Source organism: Eleutherodactylus coqui, chromosome 8 (assembly GCF_035609145.1).
Source record: "Eleutherodactylus coqui strain aEleCoq1 chromosome 8, aEleCoq1.hap1, whole genome shotgun sequence".
Taxonomy (NCBI): Eukaryota; Metazoa; Chordata; class Amphibia; order Anura; family Eleutherodactylidae; genus Eleutherodactylus; species Eleutherodactylus coqui.
The window spans coordinates 77,576,114-77,595,338 of record NC_089844.1 but is presented as its reverse complement, the minus strand read 5'-3'; the positions used below and the strand labels follow the sequence as shown (position 1 = coordinate 77,595,338).

At 44.9% G+C, this 19,225-nt stretch overlaps 2 protein-coding genes across 3 annotated transcripts in view; one reads left to right on the top strand and one right to left on the bottom strand.

The window, feature by feature from the left end:
• The window catches only part of SSB (small RNA binding exonuclease protection factor La), an 18,739-nt gene extending 11,049 nt beyond the window's left edge, over window positions 1-7,690 (top strand). The window contains exons 5-12 of the mRNA XM_066575888.1: window positions 1,142-1,249; window positions 1,338-1,438; window positions 3,655-3,726; window positions 4,064-4,106; window positions 4,980-5,120; window positions 5,252-5,438; window positions 6,048-6,167; window positions 7,231-7,690. Of these exons, the coding sequence (XP_066431985.1) occupies window positions 1,142-1,249; window positions 1,338-1,438; window positions 3,655-3,726; window positions 4,064-4,106; window positions 4,980-5,120; window positions 5,252-5,438; window positions 6,048-6,167; window positions 7,231-7,370 (912 nt within the window). The 3' untranslated portion in view covers window positions 7,371-7,690. The remainder of the gene's footprint in view (window positions 1-1,141; window positions 1,250-1,337; window positions 1,439-3,654; window positions 3,727-4,063; window positions 4,107-4,979; window positions 5,121-5,251; window positions 5,439-6,047; window positions 6,168-7,230) is intronic.
• On the bottom strand, window positions 6,187-19,225 carry METTL5 (methyltransferase 5, N6-adenosine). Of its 2 annotated transcripts, none has more exons than XM_066575890.1 (7): window positions 18,985-19,225; window positions 16,013-16,127; window positions 11,332-11,516; window positions 9,687-9,769; window positions 9,551-9,602; window positions 9,301-9,404; window positions 6,187-7,535 (listed from the first exon to the last, which is right to left on the bottom strand). In XM_066575890.1, the coding sequence occupies exons 1-6, from the start codon at window positions 19,082-19,084 to the stop codon at window positions 9,328-9,330; spliced, it is 612 nt and encodes a 203-aa protein (XP_066431987.1). In that variant the 5' UTR covers window positions 19,085-19,225; the 3' UTR covers window positions 6,187-7,535; window positions 9,301-9,327. The 2 variants fall into 2 exon arrangements, with proteins under 2 accessions (XP_066431987.1, XP_066431986.1); XM_066575889.1 differs by having other exon boundaries at window positions 9,355-9,404.

Genomic DNA, 19,225 nt, shown 5'->3' with positions numbered 1-19,225 from the left:
TCCAACACTGCCTGGCTTTCAAACTTGAAGTGCATGCATTTCTTCATGGAGTGGCCAAACACTATCCCTTACATCTCCTGTCAGCGCCGTGGGACCTCACTTTGGTCTTGGATGCATTACAAATGTCTTCCTTCAAGCTAATACGTGACATTTTCCTCTTATCTTGGATGTCTGCCTTCCTGATGGCCATCACTTCCATCAGCCGCATCTCTGAACTCTATTATCATATGATATAATAGATAATATATCACCTCAAAACAGCACATTAGAAATAATTGGTACTACAGAAAACAAGCTGCCATGTTGCTTTGCTAACAGAAAAATAAGTTTTATGGTCTTTGAACTGCAACAAAGGAACAAATTGCATGTCCTATTCTGCCGCTTATCACGAGTACGATCTGCAGTGTTCACTGCTCTGCCACTCATACAGCGCACATGTGGATCCATGTGCTGTTCTGTGCTAGGCGCAACTAGCATACAGCCATCGCTGTGCAGTCCGATCTGCAAGGGCAATGCATGCTGTGTGCCCTATTTTTGTCCAAGAGAACAAATAAGGCCGGCGGCACACGAGCAGATCTGCAGTCTGCGCCCGCACCGTGAATCCGCAGCAAATACTGTTTGTTACAGCCTATGGAGAACAGATGCTTCCCGCACACAAGCAGAAATCAACTAATTTCTACTCGCAGAGGGAAAAATCGATGCATGCTCTATTTTCATGCAGGCTCCACACGGACGGCTTCCATTGAAGTCAATAGAAGCGATCCAACCCGCCAAGGCATGGGAAAATATCTACCTTGCATGTCCGACGGCGAGTATTTAAATGCTATCAGAATTGACAGCATCATTTAAAAGGTTAACAGCTCTAAGTTGCGCAGCTTTATCAGAGCTGGGGCCGCCGGTTGGAAGAAACAGCCATCAGCTGCAATGTATGGAGGGAGATCACCCCGCGATCTCCCTTCATACATATCCTGCAGCTGCAGGACGTTAAAATACAATAGGCTGGTCACCAAGTGGTTAAAATGCAAAATGAGACTCTGGAGAAGCCATTCTGCAGTTCTTAATGTTGTAAGCGGAAACATAGGCCAGATATCTTGCAAAATCTCATAGCTAATTAACTTTTTTTTTTTTTTCTTGCTTGCAGAAGGGATTTCAGCCTGATACATCCCTGGATGAGATCAAAGCGTGGCTAGATGGCAAAGGTGCGATTGAGAACATTCAGATGAGGCGGACGCTTCAGAAGGCATTTAAGGTCCGTATTCTAATATTGCACGGTTTTCATTTTGTAATAGATAGTTCCGTGAATATGTTGGTAACCTGGTTTTTGTATATCTTCATAGGGCTCTGTATTTGTTGTATTTGAGACTGAAGAGGCTGCAAAAAAGTTCTTGGAAAATAAAGATCTCAAATTCAAAGATTCTGACATGATTATATTGTCAAAGTAAGTCTCGTGATAGACCAGGGGAAAATGTAAGGAACAGTAACTGCTCACCTGTCGGCGACTGCAAAGAGAAAATGGTCAACCTACAGGAAATGTATCCACCGCAGGATAAACTGTTGAGTACTCTTGCAGAGAAACCCACAGTGTGTTCATGTGGCTTTTAAATGCTTTCTGTTCTGGGTGGTATTAAATGTGGACCGCTCGTTCTTTATATACCCATTCTCTTAAAGAGCACTGCATATGGAAATACATTAGAAGCTGGATGGCCCCACACAGCGGTTATCGGGAAGGGAGGGGGGACAATGACTATTTAACATCCTATCCATTCTTAAGCCCCATTTACATGCAAAGATGATCACTTTAAAAAATAGGATGATTGACAGTTTGAGCAATCGTTTTGCATAAGCTGTTAATGGGCACTAATGCCCGTTTGCAGAGTATTGGCGTCATTTGCATGTAAATGTGCCTCCCTTTGCTGTATGCAGATAACAGCAGGTCTGTTATCTGCATATAGACCCTTTGTTCTGCTTCGGGACTGCAGCTGAATACAGTGTTATCAGCACTCCCGTGGAGAATCACAGCGTGTGGTCCCAGCTGGCAGCTGCCCGGGCCGAATGATTTTAAATTCAACCAAAAAAAATCAACATTTGGACAAAAAGCAAATTATGGTAGCATGTATACGCAACAATTATCACTCAAAAGCTATCACTTGAGCGATAATCGTTGCGTGTAAATGGGGCTTAACTGATTGTCTATTCTTTGTGACTCAACTGTACACTGAATGATCCCTACTTTAGAAACGGCTGGTGTGCGTCATCTTGTGAACAGTAACGCGGTGCCACGTGAGTCAGCTCTGATAATGTGCTGGCATCTCCTCCACACAACAGAAAGGAACACTTGGCAGTCATCGGTAAATGTGGCAACTTAAGTGACTTTGCAGGCAAACTGGTGCTGTTATTTCTGAAACCGTTGTACTTCTGGCTGTGGAGGAACTATGGTATCAAGTGTACCAAGAATGGTTGAACAGACATCCAACAGATCACACAGTGGCAGGTCATGTGTGGTTGATTCTAAAGCCGAATTTTGGATGGCATGTCTGCTATGTCAGCAATGACTTGCCACAGTGGACAAACTGACCCAGCAGCACGGCAGCGGGGAAGTTAAACAAATTTCCATAATTATGTGGCATACCTTGTGTCTACTAGGGTTTAACAGCTGAAGACTGACTAGGGTGCCCCTGATGGTGACCCCGTGTCATCACTAACAATGGCCCAGCAAAGATGATCTTGGACACATGGCCGAAGGTAGTCTGGAGTGACTAACCCAGTTTTCTACTAAATAACATGGATGGCCGGGTCTGCATCTTGTGTAAACAGCATGAAGCTAGATCTCATTGGTGCACCGTTGGGGTTTAACAAGTCTGTCGTCGTGGTGTCATGCTCTGGGGGGCATTTTTCTGGCATGGCCTAGGACTGTTGGTCATCATGCTTCAAGCCTCAACTGGTGAACTCTACAGGGACCTGTTAGCTGACCATCTGCACCCATATCTTCAGGAAGTCTTCCCCAACCACAGTGACCTCTTTCAACAAGACAACGCTCCATGTTACTGAGCTCAAATCACTAGGGAGTGGTTGGAAGAACCAATGAATTTTTCACACTGCCTTTTCCCCCAAACTCGCCGGATTGTAACCCCATTGAAGGTATTTAAGATATACTCGAAAGGACTGAGAGATCTGCTTCCATTTACCCCAAAATGGGCACCAACTGCAGAGCTGCTGCAGTGGCAATGGGGCGAGTTCAGTATTAGAGGCTCTTCGCCACCTTATGTAATCTGTTCACCCGACATCTAAAAGTCGTGATCCCCCAAAAAAGGTGAACCAACCTGTTATTGATGGGGAGTTTCTAATGCAGTGATCGTTCAGTGTATACATGTATGTTCAGCTGAGCAGGCAGGGGAATCACTAAAGACTCCTCTGGTTGTGGCTTATCTCCCGCAGCACCAAAGGGTGGATAAGTTGGAATCTAACATGCCTGATCCTTTTTTTTTTTTTTTACCAGACAGTCGGGACATTCCATTCAATTTTAGGTTGTTGTGTTTTGTTTTTTTTTGGTTTTTTGCTTGCCACAAGCTCTTTTTGCAATACTTGGTAGTACTTCTGTAGTGTGACAAATGCGTTTTAATTTCTGGGTTTATTATTTTTAATTTTTTTTTACAGGGATGAGTATTTTGTCAAGAAGAACGATGAAAGAAAGCACCGACAATCTGAAGCCAAAGCAAAGGGTAAACAGTAAGTAAATGTCAGATTTTTCTACAGTACTCTGTAAATGTACTGGTGGTTAATAGCCTGCGCTACTGGGAAAGGACCCAATCCTAAACTGGGAGCCAGGGTACAGAATGTAAAACAACATGAAAGAAGCTTCATATTTGCAGAGCGGGGGAGTGGAGGAATATTACTGTGTAGCAGTCATAGTAGCCAGCTAGATGGGGAAAATATCACCTTTTTATATCAATGTAGTCTTGATACTTTCTTGTGCGCTTGTATGGCTTCTAGAGCGGTATTAAAAGTGCAGACTGACTGTAGATCGGATAGGATCTCTTATTCTAAACTGGTTTCATTCCACCAGGGACAAGGCTGATGCACAGAAGCAAGCGGAGGAAGCTGAAATGGTAAGTATAGCTGGAGCGTTACTTTTTTTTTTTTTTACTCTGAAAAGGAAGAAATACAGCCTGCTGTGTTTGTCTTTACCTAGAAGAAAAGCAAAAAAAAACAAAGCACACTGACTTAAAAAAAACCTGGCAAGTGAGGACGATGCGCCACAGAAAAAATGCGCTGTTTGTAGTATGTTTAATGTTTCCCAGTTGGCTTGGCAGCTGACCTATGTCTCTGCAATGGGGCAGATATACTAATGCTTAGACAGAGCAAAGCTAGACTAGACAGGCTAAAGTCCCGTCTTCAATTGTATCCCATTGAAGAACCTTCCACACAGTATGGACTGTTCTGCAACTAACGTGCAGATTTTGCTAGGACTTGAAAATGGCAGAATTCTGCTGGCAATTTTGCATCAAATTCCAGTTAGCAGTGCAGAATTCCAGAACTGCGTATTTCCACTTATCGGTCACGGCCTTTACTGCATTTTAATTTACCGTTAATTCAATAGCAACCTGTAGGAATGAATGAAATAAGTTTGATTTTGTTGGAAAAATACCCTTGTCTGTAGCTGATTTGACACTTGTGAGAAATGTAGAGATCACATCCCCTATTCTTTGCAAGAAAACCAAGGAAATATTCCAGCCCATTAGGAGTATTGAAAAGCAAAACCACTTCTGTCTACACACCCTGCAGAATCCTTCTAGCACATTGGCCAGCAGCGCAGGTCTAATAGTGGAAGTGCTTCTAATTACGGCTTGTCATGTATATCTGCGCTAAATTGGCTGCTGAGGACAGTTTTTTGTCAATCTGCAATAAGTAAGCCGATGGCTGACAGGATGGACTTCAGATTCACTTTAATGTACATAATTAGCTGTTATCTTTGCTTCCAGAAATCACTAGAAGAACAGACTGGCTTGCTTCTAAAATTCTCAGGTGAACTGGACAACATGACTTCCAGAGAAGACATTCATGAGCTATTTCAGAGTCACGGGGAAATAAAGTGGATTGATTTTAGCAGGGGATCGAAGGAGGTAACTATGTCCCTTCTAGTCCTTCTATTAACCAGCTGTGATACAAAGGCCTGTGCGTCTGCTCCAGTGTTTGATGGCTAACGACTTGTACATACTAATTATTCTTAATCCAAAACTTTGTCTGTTCCAAGGGGATTATTTTATTCAAAAGCAATGCAAAAGAAGCATTAGACAAGGCCAAAGCTGCAAATAACGACAGCCTACAACTGAAGGAGAAGGACGTGAACTGGGAACTTCTTGAAGGTGATGTGGAGAAAGCTGCATTAAAGAAAATCGTGGAAGATCAACAAGAATCTTACAATAAATGGAAAGGAAAAGGTGAGTAAGAACCCTGTAGCTGGTCCGTACACACAACATACCGAGACACAAGTAATGGTGGGGTTGCTTTAGAATCCAGGCTTAACTTCTGGCACAAATCATTTTAGACAAGTAGTACAGCTGTGGAGCCTCACTAGATGCTTCTCAAAAGTATCTAAAGGGGACAAGGTTTGAGTGAGGTTTTGAATAGATTTATGGCTTCACATCTGCGCCAGAACCTCAAGCTGGTGGTTCCATCCCATATCTGACTGCAAATTATTCCATACCAAAACCAGGCAGCTGTGCAGAAAACCAATAGAGTCCACCCAGCACTGTTTTGGTTCCGTCCAGAGATTGAACAGTATCCCTTGCTGCCCGAAGGAAAGTGGAATGCTGAGTGCGAGTGTGAAATGACCCTTAAAACACTTTCAAACGTCTGAAAAAAAAAAAAAAAATTGTCCAGGACTCTTATCTTCCCCCTCAAATGATCCAAGGAAAAACTAGTCATGTGCATACACCTATTAAAATGAATAGGTACTACGTCCATCCAGAAACTTGGATGGAAATATCTGCCGTGTGCCAGTAACCTGACTAAATAGATATTTGAATGGTCTCTTTAAAATCTTACAGGTGGGAAGAAGGTTAAAGGAAAAGGCAGGGGTGGAAGAAGTAACGACTCATCCAGAAAGAGGATACAGTTCCAAGGAAAAAAGAAGAAATTTGACAGCAGTGATGAAGAAGACATGGAAGGTAATTTAAAATCAAGATGTAGAACAAAGAAGCATAATTTATTAGACAAATATAAATTCAATCTCAGATTGAAGCAATATATATTACATGGACAGGTCTAGGCTTTCTGCATGCTATCCCTGATGTACCATGCAGTCTTCCATCCTTTTCCTGTTATGCCCTCCGGGCCTGGACAAAGATGGCCATACTGCTGCTGACTACATGATGCATTAGTATAAGACTCCATATGCTGCCCATGTAAGTAGCACCAGACCAGTGAGAACATGTGTCTGAGGCTGATGTATGCTAAGGCCTCATGTCCACGGGCGGGAGAATTAAAATCCGCAGCGGATTTTAACTCTTCTCCCGCCCGCGGATCCGCACCCCATAGGGATGCATTGACCACCTGCGGGTAGATAAATACCCGCGGATGGTCAATAAAAGTGATTTTTTAAAAAAAAAAAATGGAGCATGAAAAAAATCTGGACTATGCTCCATTTTCGTGCGGGTCTCCCGCGGGGACGGCTCCTGCAGTATCTCCCTTCGCCGCGGCTTCATCTTCTCTCCGTCGCGGCCGGATCTTTTTTCTTCGGGCCGGCGCATGCGCGCGGCACGCAACTGACGTGCCTTGCACATCCGCCAGGCCGAAGAAAGAAGATCCGGAGCGTGCGAGAGGTAAGTTTATTATTTTAAGCGCTCATGTCCGGGGCAGGAGGGACCAGAATCCATAGCGGGCCTGATTTTCCCCATGGACATGAAGCCTTATGCACAGTGTACATGAGGTAGTGAAAAACAGTGTGGCCACCTTGTTTGTCCAAGACTGGATGGTTGTTTTAACAAGCTGCAAAAGCCAATCGGTCAAGAGTATTTCATCAGAACTATTAAGTGTCTGGTGCCACTGAATGCTATCCATGTTAAAGCATGGATGCATTTGTATTCTCTATATAGACCATTTTTTATTCGCAATTTCGGTAGTGTTTATGAACCATGTCCTCTTGAATGGAGTCTCCTCGATGTTCCTGGAGGCTTTGTAAAGGCAGTTATCACTTCCCACTTAACTGTTACAACACTTGACACATTTCAGAATCTGAAAAGACAGATGTATCTTCATCTGCCGCTGGTAAAAATGGGACAGACGCTCCAGGAAGTCCAAAGAAAAGGCAGCTGGAGGACAAGACCATAGATGAACCAGAGCCAAAGCATCAGAAAACTGAAGACCAGTAGGCTGGTGCTGAGAGTTTTAGATACTCCAAAACTTCCTTTTTTTTCCCCTTTACTTTTTTTTTTAGAAAAATGATAAAATATAAAAATATCGAATGCCTATTTTAAGTCATCAGATGCTGAATATCAGTCAAAAGAGAATCTAATAAAGTCCACTTCAATGTCAACCTGCAAAGAGAATTTTTTTTTTTTAGATTCAACTAAACGATACTTAAATGTTTTATATTTATGTTTTTGCTAATACTAATGGAATTCTTCCAAATCATGTGTAATGAGGACTTATTACAAATGTACTTTATTCAATAAAAAAAATTACTAAATGACTTGTCCTGATTTCAATCAATCTATTTACTCCCAACAGTAATACTTTCAAGGTGTTGTCCAGTATATTAGTTTTTGGGCCCTGTATGTACCCCCCCCCCCCCCCCCCCCCCCCCCCCACGCGATGCATTAAAATTAGAAGCTCCTATTGACTTCTGCAATAAATTTTCCCCCCTCACGGTGGCAGCGATGCATTGCTATGCTATAGAAAGCGCACCCCCCCCATCCATACGCAGAGAATAATAGCAAATTTACGCTCGCGGCTGTCAAATTGCAGCATACTGCAAACTGCCACGATTCTCTGCGGTGAACCGATCTGTCAGATAGGCTCACCAAATAGATTATCAGCTGGCTCCTGCTCCCCAGTGGAGATCTGCAGCAGGATATTGCACCGCCCATGGACACTTGCGATTTTCTTATGCTGCTTTTTTTTTCCTGCGATATCACTGCGTTTTGTTTTTTTTTTTCACAGGATTGTCAATGGGACTTTTTAATGTTAAAAACGCATCACACAAATTGCAAAGCACAAACTTGCAATGCGTTTTTAACATTAGAAAGTCCCAGTGACAATCGTGTGGAAAAAAACAAGTGTGCAGGAGCCCTTAGAGGGAAATTCTGCAGAATTTTTCAGAGCGTTTCTGCCCTGTGTGAACATACCCTTAGACTACCCCTATATACTATTGCAGTGTGTTGTGGCCGCCTTGCTTTGTCCCAGGACCGGATGGTTGCTTTAGGAATGTATCTTTAGTTGATAATTATAGTTGAGTGAACATACTGTCAAGCTTAATGCTCGTTCGAGTATTAGCGTACTCGATGGTGCTCATTACTCGAACGACCATCACGCCGTGTTCGACCCCGCCCCAGTTTTTGGCTCCTCCCCGCTGTGATGTGCCTGTTTTGGCCCCTCCCTGCCGCAGCGCACGTCAATGGCAAATTTTTTTGTCTGGCAGGCGAGAGAGAATGCACACATGAACCAAGGAAAAAAAAAACATCTCAGGACCCGGCGTCCCACATACAAAAATGCTCAAGTCTCCCATTTTAGCCAATGGGGTTCGTTACTCGAGTAGAGCTCTCAAATTTTACGAAAAGCTCAACTCTAATAACGCAGACCCGAGCATTTGGTTCCTCGCTCATCTCTAATGATAATCCCCCACTTGCTACCTGCAAAATGTTGCTGCCATTCAACTAACAACGGATTTTACACTTAACTCAAAGTGCACATTTAGGCTAGTTTCACATGGGGGATCGCGATTTTGCTGCAGCAAAATTGCATCTTCGTTCCCGCACTTTTTTTTTTTTTGGCACAAGCAATGTTTTTTATTTAGAATAATCTCGCATCGCATTACTGCCACTCGTGACAAAAGTCAATAAGCCTTTCTAATGTTTATCGCATCACACCACAATCTTATTAAGTTGCGTTAAAAAGGAGGCGTCACAGGGAGAGATTTTAAAAAAACCGCACATTGCAGAAAGATAGGGCTTGCCCTGATTTTTTTTGTTCTCTCAACATCGTAGATGAAAAGGAAACCATTGGTTTCATTATCTTTTTTTTTTTTACTGACTCTCCCATCAGGCAAACATGAGTTTCTTGTCCGTATAGAACCACCCTTACTTGGTTTTTGGCTACCATGATGCACAGCTAGTCCATCACCTGAAGACAACTTACTGATTTCTTCTTGTGAAATTTGTACGAGGCCGGCAGATCATACCGAAGCTCTGCAAGACAAGTTGATATTGAATGAGAGAAAAGTACTAAACCTTCAGATGATCAATTCCTCTACCTGGTTAGGACCTTGTCCTGCTCACTGCGAAATACATTCTAGAATAAGAGCTTGTACAGTTCTATAGTGAGAACAGCTCACCAGCTACTACTTCCATCTTCACCTTCCAATCCGCAGCTTTCTTTTGAACATGCTAGAGAAAGAATGAAGAGTACCACGTCTGAGGACTTGTTGTAGTTTAGTACAGAAATATTTGGCTTATAAAAATAAAACCTACGTTTCTTGTCGATGTTTTATGTAGTGAATATACGGCCGTTCTCGCCATCTGGAGAGCGCTCTTCAGAAAGGTCATGTCCATGCCTAAGGGAAGCAACTTTGGGTTAACAATTAGTTTCCTACAACAGGGGTGAGGAGAGACTGGCAGGAAATTATACAGGGGTTTGTGGAATATTAGTGGGCTTTCATCGCATTCCAATGCAACATACCCCTTTAACACCTTCACGGCAGCCATATGCCGCCCCATGCAGTAGACGCCTACGGCGTATTAAGTGCTGCGGAAGAAGTTGGCGCTATACAAATAAAGATTATTATTGTTTTTGTGGTAGCTGTAATTTTGGTTTATTGCATCCTGGTGGCCAATCTAGTGAACTACACGAACTGCAATATGTCGTATGTTGAGAGACCATAAAATTCCCTCTCTTTCTATAGTACCAATCAAGGTGATGGGGGCAAAATGGGAATGTTTTTTTGTCTCACCTGTAAAGTGTTATAGATTTGGCATACAACCAGTTGCAGTTACCACAGTGATATGCTGTGTATGGGGGCAGACTTGGGAGCAGAGGTCGCTCCATGCAGGGGGGTAGTGGTTGTCTTTGACAGCCCACCGCTGTAATTAAGGGCCAGCCAATCACAGTCAGCACTCGATCATTCACAGCAATTCAGTGGATGACATCACTGAATGGCTGTGATTGGTTTATCGAGCACCTGCTGTGATTGGCTGGCGCTCGATCCAATCACAGCACTTACACAGCGCTGATGGCGGGAGATTTCAAAGCTGAGCAGGGAAATGTCAGTGGGGAGAATTTTCAATCAGCTTGCCGCACCGTCGGGAAGACCATCGCGCCGGGGGACACAGACGCCGGCTGGGAGGTGAGTATTATATTCTTTCTTTACTTAATATACTCGAGTATAGCCAGGCTTATACTCGAGTCAATAAGTTTTACCAGTTTTTTGTGGTAAAACTAATTGACTCGGTTTATACTCGAGTATATACGGTAAGTTAAAAAAAAAACCTGCCAGTCAACACATAAAAAAAAAATTGTAAGTTGGTATTGCGGCATCCATAAACATCCAAGTTATTAAAATATTACATTATTGCTCTACACTAGAGTAAAAAAAATGCAATACCAGAATTATTTTTTTAGGTCACCCTGTCTCTAAGAAAAAAAAATGGAATAAAAAGCAATACAACCCAATGAACCCCAAAACAGTACTAATAAATACATCCAGCTGTTTGGTATCGCTGTAATTGTACTGACCCACAGAATGAAGCCATTTAATTTTTACTGTTAAGTAAATGCTGTAAAACATTCTCCCTTCACATGCCCAAAAACTGGGGCAATTGCGTTATTTTTCGCCATTTTCCCCACTTTGAAATTTTTTATTCTTCCGATACATTATGTGGTATGTTAAATGGCACCATAACTCATCCAGCAAAAAAAAACAAAAACATGCCCTCACGTAGATGTGTCACTGGAAAAATAAAAGTTCTGAATTTTTGAAAGAATGTGACTTGGACGCAGGCGCATCCATAACCCTCGGCCATTAAAGGGTTAACACTAACCTCCTCCGTGGAGACGTATTTACCAAGTATATCTCTGTACACTACTTGGTCCTATAGAAGGACGTACAAGGAATGTTACCTTTATTATGCTTTGTGCCAAAGGGAGGATTCATGATGATGGTATCCACCGATTTCTCCAAGATGGTAGACGGCAGCGCGCAGATGTCACACTGGACCAAATCCACATTTTGAAGTTCAAATTCTTCAGCATTCGTTCGAAATATGTCCAGAGCGTCCTCGTCGATATCGAATCCTACGCATAACCTGCGGGACGCGAGTGAGAACAAGACGGGAGGAATTTAACATACAAACTGTGTTAAAAAACCCAGCAAAATCTCATGAAACAAATATGCGAGAAAAGCGCAAGTGTGCAGGAGCCTTTAGGCTGAGGTCACACAGGGCGGATTTGCTGCGGTTTTTCTGTTGCGGTTTTGACGCAGAAGAACTGCTTCTGCGGCAAAACCGCTTCAAAGGTTAATTTGGGCTTGCGGATTTTCATGCGGAAAAATCCGCAAGCGTTTTTTTCCGCAGCGCTTTTTTACTTTTGTCGCGTATTTGGTGCGGTTTTGGCTGCGTCCATAGAGGTCTATGGACAAAAAAGCGCTGCGGAAACGAACAAAGAATGAACATGCTGCATCTTTTAAAACCGCGACGCAGTTGCATTTCCGCACTGCGGCTGTGCGGAAAAAATCCGTCCTGTGAGAACAGCTTTTTGGCAAATCTCATTTGTGCTGCATTGCACTGCAAACGCAGCGGTTTTGCCGCAGTGCGGATATGCAACGGCAAAACCGCAGCAAATCCGCCCTGTGTGACCCCAGCCTTAGGGTGATTGGATAGCTGCGTCGGGAGGGGGGGATCCGCTTTCCTACTTCGTTCAAGGAGCAGTAAAGGGGAACCCCCACGGCTGAAGGGTTCTGGATGGAACCAAAGAGCACTGGACGGACTCCATTGACTGTAACGAAGTCTGGTTTTCGCCCGGCTTTCAGACGAAAAAAAAAAAAGTACTGTTTATAGCGTTTTTTCTTCCAGTAGGATCTATGATGGAACCACCAGCCAGAAGTTCCAGCGTTGAAGTGTTCCTCCAGTCACATTATATACCACAGGGTTATGGTTTAAAGCAACCTTCCAAGCCTGGATAAACAAAGATGGCCACACCATCTTCTCCGACTACCTGATGTGCACTGTGCATTAACTAGCATCATTAGTCCAAGACACTACACCTGCTCTGATTACCAGCGCTGGCCAGTCACAGCAGCATGTAGTGTCTCAGGGCTCCAAGATGGGCATCTTTCCACGTGCAATATGCATAGAGTAGAACCCACTGATGTCAATGGGTACTTTCACATGAACCATTGTTTATGTTCACCTCAGTTGCACGCAAGAAAAATAGGACCTGCTCTACTTTCCTGCGTATTTACACAACAAGAGCCCCATAGAAGTCTACGGGGGAGGGCGCACAAATGCACATGCTATACACAAGAAGAAGACAAGAAGACCTTAGACTACTATTGCATACTAAGGCTAGCTACACGCGTGCTTGCCGATGTACGCTTTTCTGGCGAAGATGCCTCCCATCACTTCTGTGAAGTAATGATCCTCCGGCGCGCACATTAGAGGATCAGCAATGGTTTCCCACTTCCTTGCAGTGAATGACATCGCCGCGAGGTGTGTTCTACTGTCCCATTGAAAGCAGGACATGCCATCGCTCATGTACAGAATGCCATTCAAGAGAATGGGGATCATATTTGCACGCAATGCACAAATCGGACGCGAGATTCTTGGCCGTGTGAAATGGTCCTAATGTACAGTGTGCATCAAGTAGTCAGAGAAGCAGTCCAGCCATCTTTGTTTGTCCAGGCCCGGAGGGTCACTTTAAAGGAATACTCCAACCAAAAGTGCAGCGCTGTGTTACACCTAGTGCCGGACCGGAAGCGATGGAGAATAGTACAGGGGTTTAGAGGGGTTATCCTAAATGTTAAGTTATGCCTAGAGATGAGCGAGCGTACTCGGATAAGCACTACTCGCTCGAGTAATTTGCTTTATCCGAGTATCGCTGTGCTCGGGGCTAAAGATTCGGGTGCCGCTGCGGCTGACAGGTGAGTCGCAGCGGGGAGCAGGGGAGAGCGGGCGGGAGAGAGGGAGAGAAAGATCTTACCTCTGTTCCTCCCCACTCTCCCCTGCAGCTCCCCGCTCCGTGCCGGCACCCGAATCTTTAGCCCCGAGCACAGCGATACTCGGATAAGGCCAATTACTCGAGCGAGTAGTGCTTATCCGAGTACGCTCGCTCATCTCTAGTTATGCCCTATCCCAAGAACAGGGGTCCCAGTGTCCTCCTCTCCTGTGACTACAGGGTTGCTTCTCCCACCTAGAGTGATGTCAGACTGAATGGAGCGCTGCCAAGTGCTTGTACTCCGCTATCTCCGGCAGTCCTGGTAAATGAAGCGGCACCACGCATGCATGACCGCCGTTCCATTTAATCTCCTCCTCACCGCAGGAGGTGCAGTAAGCTCATAGTTAGAAGGGCTTGTGAGGGTTGCAGAGGTAGGACCCCCGCCAATCATCCCCTTTCCCGTGGATTGGGCTTAACTTTGTATTTACATGGTCAATATTCTCACACGAGTTTTCTGCATTGCAAGACGCACGAAAATAGACCTCATTGTTTGCAATAGGTCTGTTTACATGGATGTAGCTCGTTCTATTTTCGTGCGCATCTTATGCAAGACTAGTACATGCGAATGTGTGGGGTCCTGCACATCGCCCAGAACACAGATGCAGTTTCCGTGTTCCATGCGATGCGAGTCGTGTCCTGGAATCTCGGACTCTACTCTCTATCAGCCATATAAATACGACCTTCAATAGTAATATCCCACTTCCTCAGGTCAGCACTAAGCATAATGGTGGTTCAGCTTTGCTGCCAGTGTCTATCTAACATATGTACCGTGTTTCCCCGAAAATAGGAGACTGTCATATTAATTTTTGCCCCAAAAGAGGCACAGTGTCTTATACTCATCTGGTCCACGGCATCCTGATGCCTTGTGATGGTCTTCGGCAGCGCTGCAGTGTCCTCTGTGCTGACATATCAGTTTCTTTCTGGTAAATGAGGGTTTTGAATACCCCGCCTCCAGCAAAACCAGTACTGTGATTGGATCAAGCGCCAGCCAATTAGAGCCGGCGCTTGATGAGCCAATCACAGCAATTCAGTGATGTCATTCACTGAATAATCAAGCGCCGGCTGTGATTGGCTGGTGCTCGAACCACTCACAGCACTCGCTTTGCTGGAGGCGGTGTATTTAAAGTCCCATTTACCAGAAAGAAACTGATATGTCAGAGCGGAGGTCACTGCAGCTTGCCACAGCGACACCGGAGACTATCGCGAGGCACCGGAACGCCACGGACTATGTGAGTATTGTTTTTTTTTTCCCATGTAGGTTAGCTAGGGCTTATTTTCAGGGGGGCTTATATTTCAAGCCTCTTGTGAAAACCGGGTTGGGCTTATTATCGGGGAAAAACAGTATGTACAATGGGGAAGACTAGATAAAACACCAGCTAAAAAAAAATGTCAGAGGCTTTAGCTATAGTTTCTGGAATAGACTAGAGTAGGTCTAACAAGCTACATGTGGCCCCGTCCCCTGATGCTAGGTACTGACCATTTGTTTTTAAACAGTAGCAGGGCCTAGTGTAAATCTTCAAAAAGTCACAATTTTGGCACATGTGCCAAAGTTGCAGCTTTTATACACCAGAATTTTGGCGTAAGAAGGTTGATACATACCCAACCTAATGTTCTTTCGAATGGCTGCAAGGTAAAACTATTCTTGAATTACCTAAAATATATCAGAAATTGGAACTTCTTGCTTCACGAGTGAGAATGTGTTATTAACTGAGCAAGGCAGAAGTGGAGATTTTATTGTTGGCGTTTCTGCAGTCTACGGGCTAACGATCTCTGTTCTCCACTTTTAAATTAATATGTCTCTATAATCAGACTATGGTGCATTATGTAGGAGCAATATAATGTGAAGGCCGCTCTGTTCTCTCAGGAGACAAAATGGCATAAAAGACCCCCATTGTGCTGTTTGGCTAATAGGAGCGATCAAAGGATACCCCAGGCACATAGTCGCACCTGTCAGTCACTGCGGGGGAAGCGCTCCTCACGAAAACCTATACACCAAATTCATAGATTAAGAATTGGGCGTATGTTTTCATCACTGCCATTAGGCCGATTCCACACAGCTGAGAAACTCGTGCGAGATTTGTGCGTTGCGAGATGTGCAAATGCCACATGAATATGAATCCCCTTCTTTTCAATGGAGTCATGTACCTGAACGATGTCTTCCCTCACCGCATCATAATGGTGGAAAAAATTGCGTCATGTTCTATTTCTTCGCATTCCTCTGAACACATCGCCCATTGATTTTTATCACACCTTTAATGCATCGCTTTGCTCTCACATTTGAGTACGATGCGAAGTTTCCCATTGAAATCAATGGGAAACACTTCCGATTCTCTATCATGGGTGACACTCACACAAGAGATAGAAATCACAGTAGTGATTCATTTTTGCCTGAAGGACGCCTCGCATCCGCGGGTACATCGCACATTCAGGAAGGAGATATCTGGCTGCGCTTCATTGCCCGCATAGATAACCTTAGTCAAGGGACAATATTTTTTTGTGCCGTTTTGCTGAATAGGAAAGCAGACCCGTCCCCGCACTATACATAGGGCAGCGTAGTCTGGCAACAGATCAGCTGTAATCTACTACTTACCCAGCGCCTAGCATTGCTGCGCCAATGCTGAGGACTCCACACCCGCAGCCGAGATCTGCGATTACTTTATCCTCAATGTCACCAAATGTGTTGTGGATAGTATACAGCATACAAGCTAAAACACAAAGTAATGTCAGACAGTTGTCAGGGCTTTGGAAATGCACTTAACTTGTAGCAAGAATTACTATTAAAGCATGCTAGGAACAAATGGCAGTGTTAGTGGAGGAGATGTGTGACGGGTGTATAAGGGGCGACTTGCGGAGCACTGCAGTCACACTATAGGATAGAAGTGGTATCAACCCCAGTTTATATGCTCTATATGGCATATGGATGTTACAGAAGGAGGGTACTTGGCCCAGATCCTCTCTGTATTAGCCAAAGCCATTAAGAAAGACTGACTCCCCTTCTGGTGCCTCGGCAGGACAGCATGTTACATGGATGCCTATTCAGCTTAATGGTCACCATTAATTATAGTGGCCTCTGCAGGGAAAATGTTGTGGGAGCTGCAGATGTCCCAGATCACTGGAGACCAAGGAATCTGACTATTGCTGAGAGAACCCCTAAAATGTCAGAATCAGGAAAGAAAAAAAAAAATTACGATTCATTTTTTTTTGTGGAAAACAAAAAAAAAAAACTACCAAAATTTCTAGAGGGAAACCTTTTGAGCAAAAAAAAAAAAGTCTTTTGCACGATTCTGGTTTAACCCTTTTAAGAGACAAGGCCTAATTGGCATCCATGCATGGCAGCAATGGGGGGCTTCAGTAAGCCCTGGTCTGCCATCCTAACCCATCAGAAACCTGTAATTGCGTTGCAGGGGTCCAATAAGGCGCTGGAGTGGGACACCAAACTCTTCGGCTGGCTGCTTAAATGTCACTACATACAACCGTCACAATTGCACAACGTATATATTCGTATGGCGGTTAGAAAGATGTTAAGGGATTTTATCACCAAAGCACCATCACAGTATGGGGGGCATTCAGCGACTGGGACCGCTTATCCCCAGAACGAGGGGACCCCTTTTCTTGTTCTAAATGGAGAAAGAGGAGTCAGCAGTGTACAGCCCCCTCCATAGAAAGCTCACGAAGGGCAGCCGCACACAGACAGAAGCGCATATATGCTCATGATACCGTAACATACATCCGCCACGCAGGGCACACAGGCTATCACATCTACAGTGGCGCTTTTTACTGTACTTTCTTGCACTGATGGGACCGTTCACATTGGCGTGGTCCCAGCAGCGCCATGTTTGAGTAGGTGGGCCAGCCGACTAGATAGGACGACCAGCTTACTTGGTCCCAGAAGTTTTCACTTTTCTGCGCATTTCAGCACACGATTCTTTGCAGACGGGAGCTTTAAAGTGTGCAGTTGCGCACCAAAATAGAGCATGACGCGTTTTTTTCCCTGCGCTTGATATGCGCATGGAAATAAAAAAAGGTGAAGGAATCCATTTAAATTAATGGGTTGTGTTCGCTGCACATGCCGTGAGCAGGTTTTGCGAGCGCAAATACACACACAAATGCGCAAGTTTGTGGACACCCTCAGGCTCCCTTCACATGGGCATATTTGCGCATACAATACGCAGTGAATAAAACACATTGATTTAAATTGAGTATTTTTCCTGCACATTTCAGTCACGCTGAAAAAAAAAAAGACAACCTGTTCAATTTTCCTTTGCACACCTTAAGTCCCTATAGAAGTCAATGTGGATGCACAGATGTGCGCAATATGCTAGGAGATGCGTGAATAAAACTGCGTAATTGTGCAGGAAAAAGAACACATCTGGAACTAATAAGGTTGGGTTCACACGGCGCAGATTTGCCGACTGCAGCATGTTCATTTTTTTTTTCACGCTGCGGCCGCGCTCTCCTCTATGGGAGTGCCGGCCGCAGCGGAAAAGTGAGCGGCCGGGCCGCTTCAAAGCCGCCGCGGGCTTTGAAGCAGCGGTTCTCCCAGCGGAAATCTCGCGTTTTTTCGCTGCGGCCAAACCGCAGGATTTCCGTCGGGAATCCGTCACGTGTGAACCCAGCCTTAGACTACATTGGTGCATCTTTGTTTGCCGTGTGCAGATGAACATGCCTTGCGAGCGCAAGAAGTATCGTAAAACGCACCGATGGTCGCACAAAAAAAACCCCCATTGCTCAGTCCGTAAATACACTTTACTCAGACGTGTGCAAATTCGATCGTGTGAAGGGAGCCTCAGGGTATGTTCACAAGTGGCGGAGCTGCTGTGCGTTTTCTGCAGCAGGAAGGAATGTGGCGCAGGTGGATGAGATTTAAGGAAATGTTGCAAAGGCAAAAAAGAAAAGATTAGCAGCATAATTTCACAGCAGATCTGCGCAAACTGCAGCAAAATCCGCACCTTCATATGTGGGTGCTGCCACTGCGGCTTTACGGCATATTGTCTGTGAGATGTCCGCAAGAAATACACCAAATGTGAAGGCGGCCTAAAGACGTGTTCACACGGCGACATTGGGGCAGATTGTCCGCAATGGAAAATCAATACCAAAATTTGCAGCATCGGTGGCAGATTTGGACACGGATTCTGGTGTGGATGCGCAGCGGACTTCACCCCTTCAAGTGAAAGCGTGAAATGTGCTGCAGATTCACATCAAAATCCGCACTGTACCAAATTCCGGCCCGTGGGCACATTCCATGCAGTATCCACCAGTAAAGCCATGGCAGAAATCTGTGGCTATTCTGCCCCGTCAACGAGAACAATCCACTTGTGGAAGTAGGCCGGCTTCCCACCGCCGCATGTATTTTTGCGCACGCCTCAGTCCCACATATCTGTGCTACGACTGTCTTCTTTGCTTGCGTATCGGCACATTTTATACTTTTTGCGCATCGGCACATTTTATACTTTTTGCGCATGCAGGGCCTGATCATTTGCACGCGGCAGACCTACGCACCCCAATTTAAGTGGCTATTTAACCTGAGTTCCAGATACGTTTTTTTCACGCAGCGGCGCTCACCTGCAATGTGCGGCCGGGTGGGGTACTGCTCCAGCAGCAGCTTGGGGCTCTCAAAGACATCCACTTGTTGCAGCCGGCCCTCCAGCTCCTTCAGCTTCATGGTGCAAGTGGCCTGTCACTGTGCCCTCCCCTGTGTGAGCAGTCACCCCCCTACATGTGCTGCAGCCATGCCACAGACTATACACAACACATGTGCAGGGCCGGTCCGTCACTCCACAGCGTCCCTGGCTGCCTGCGACCT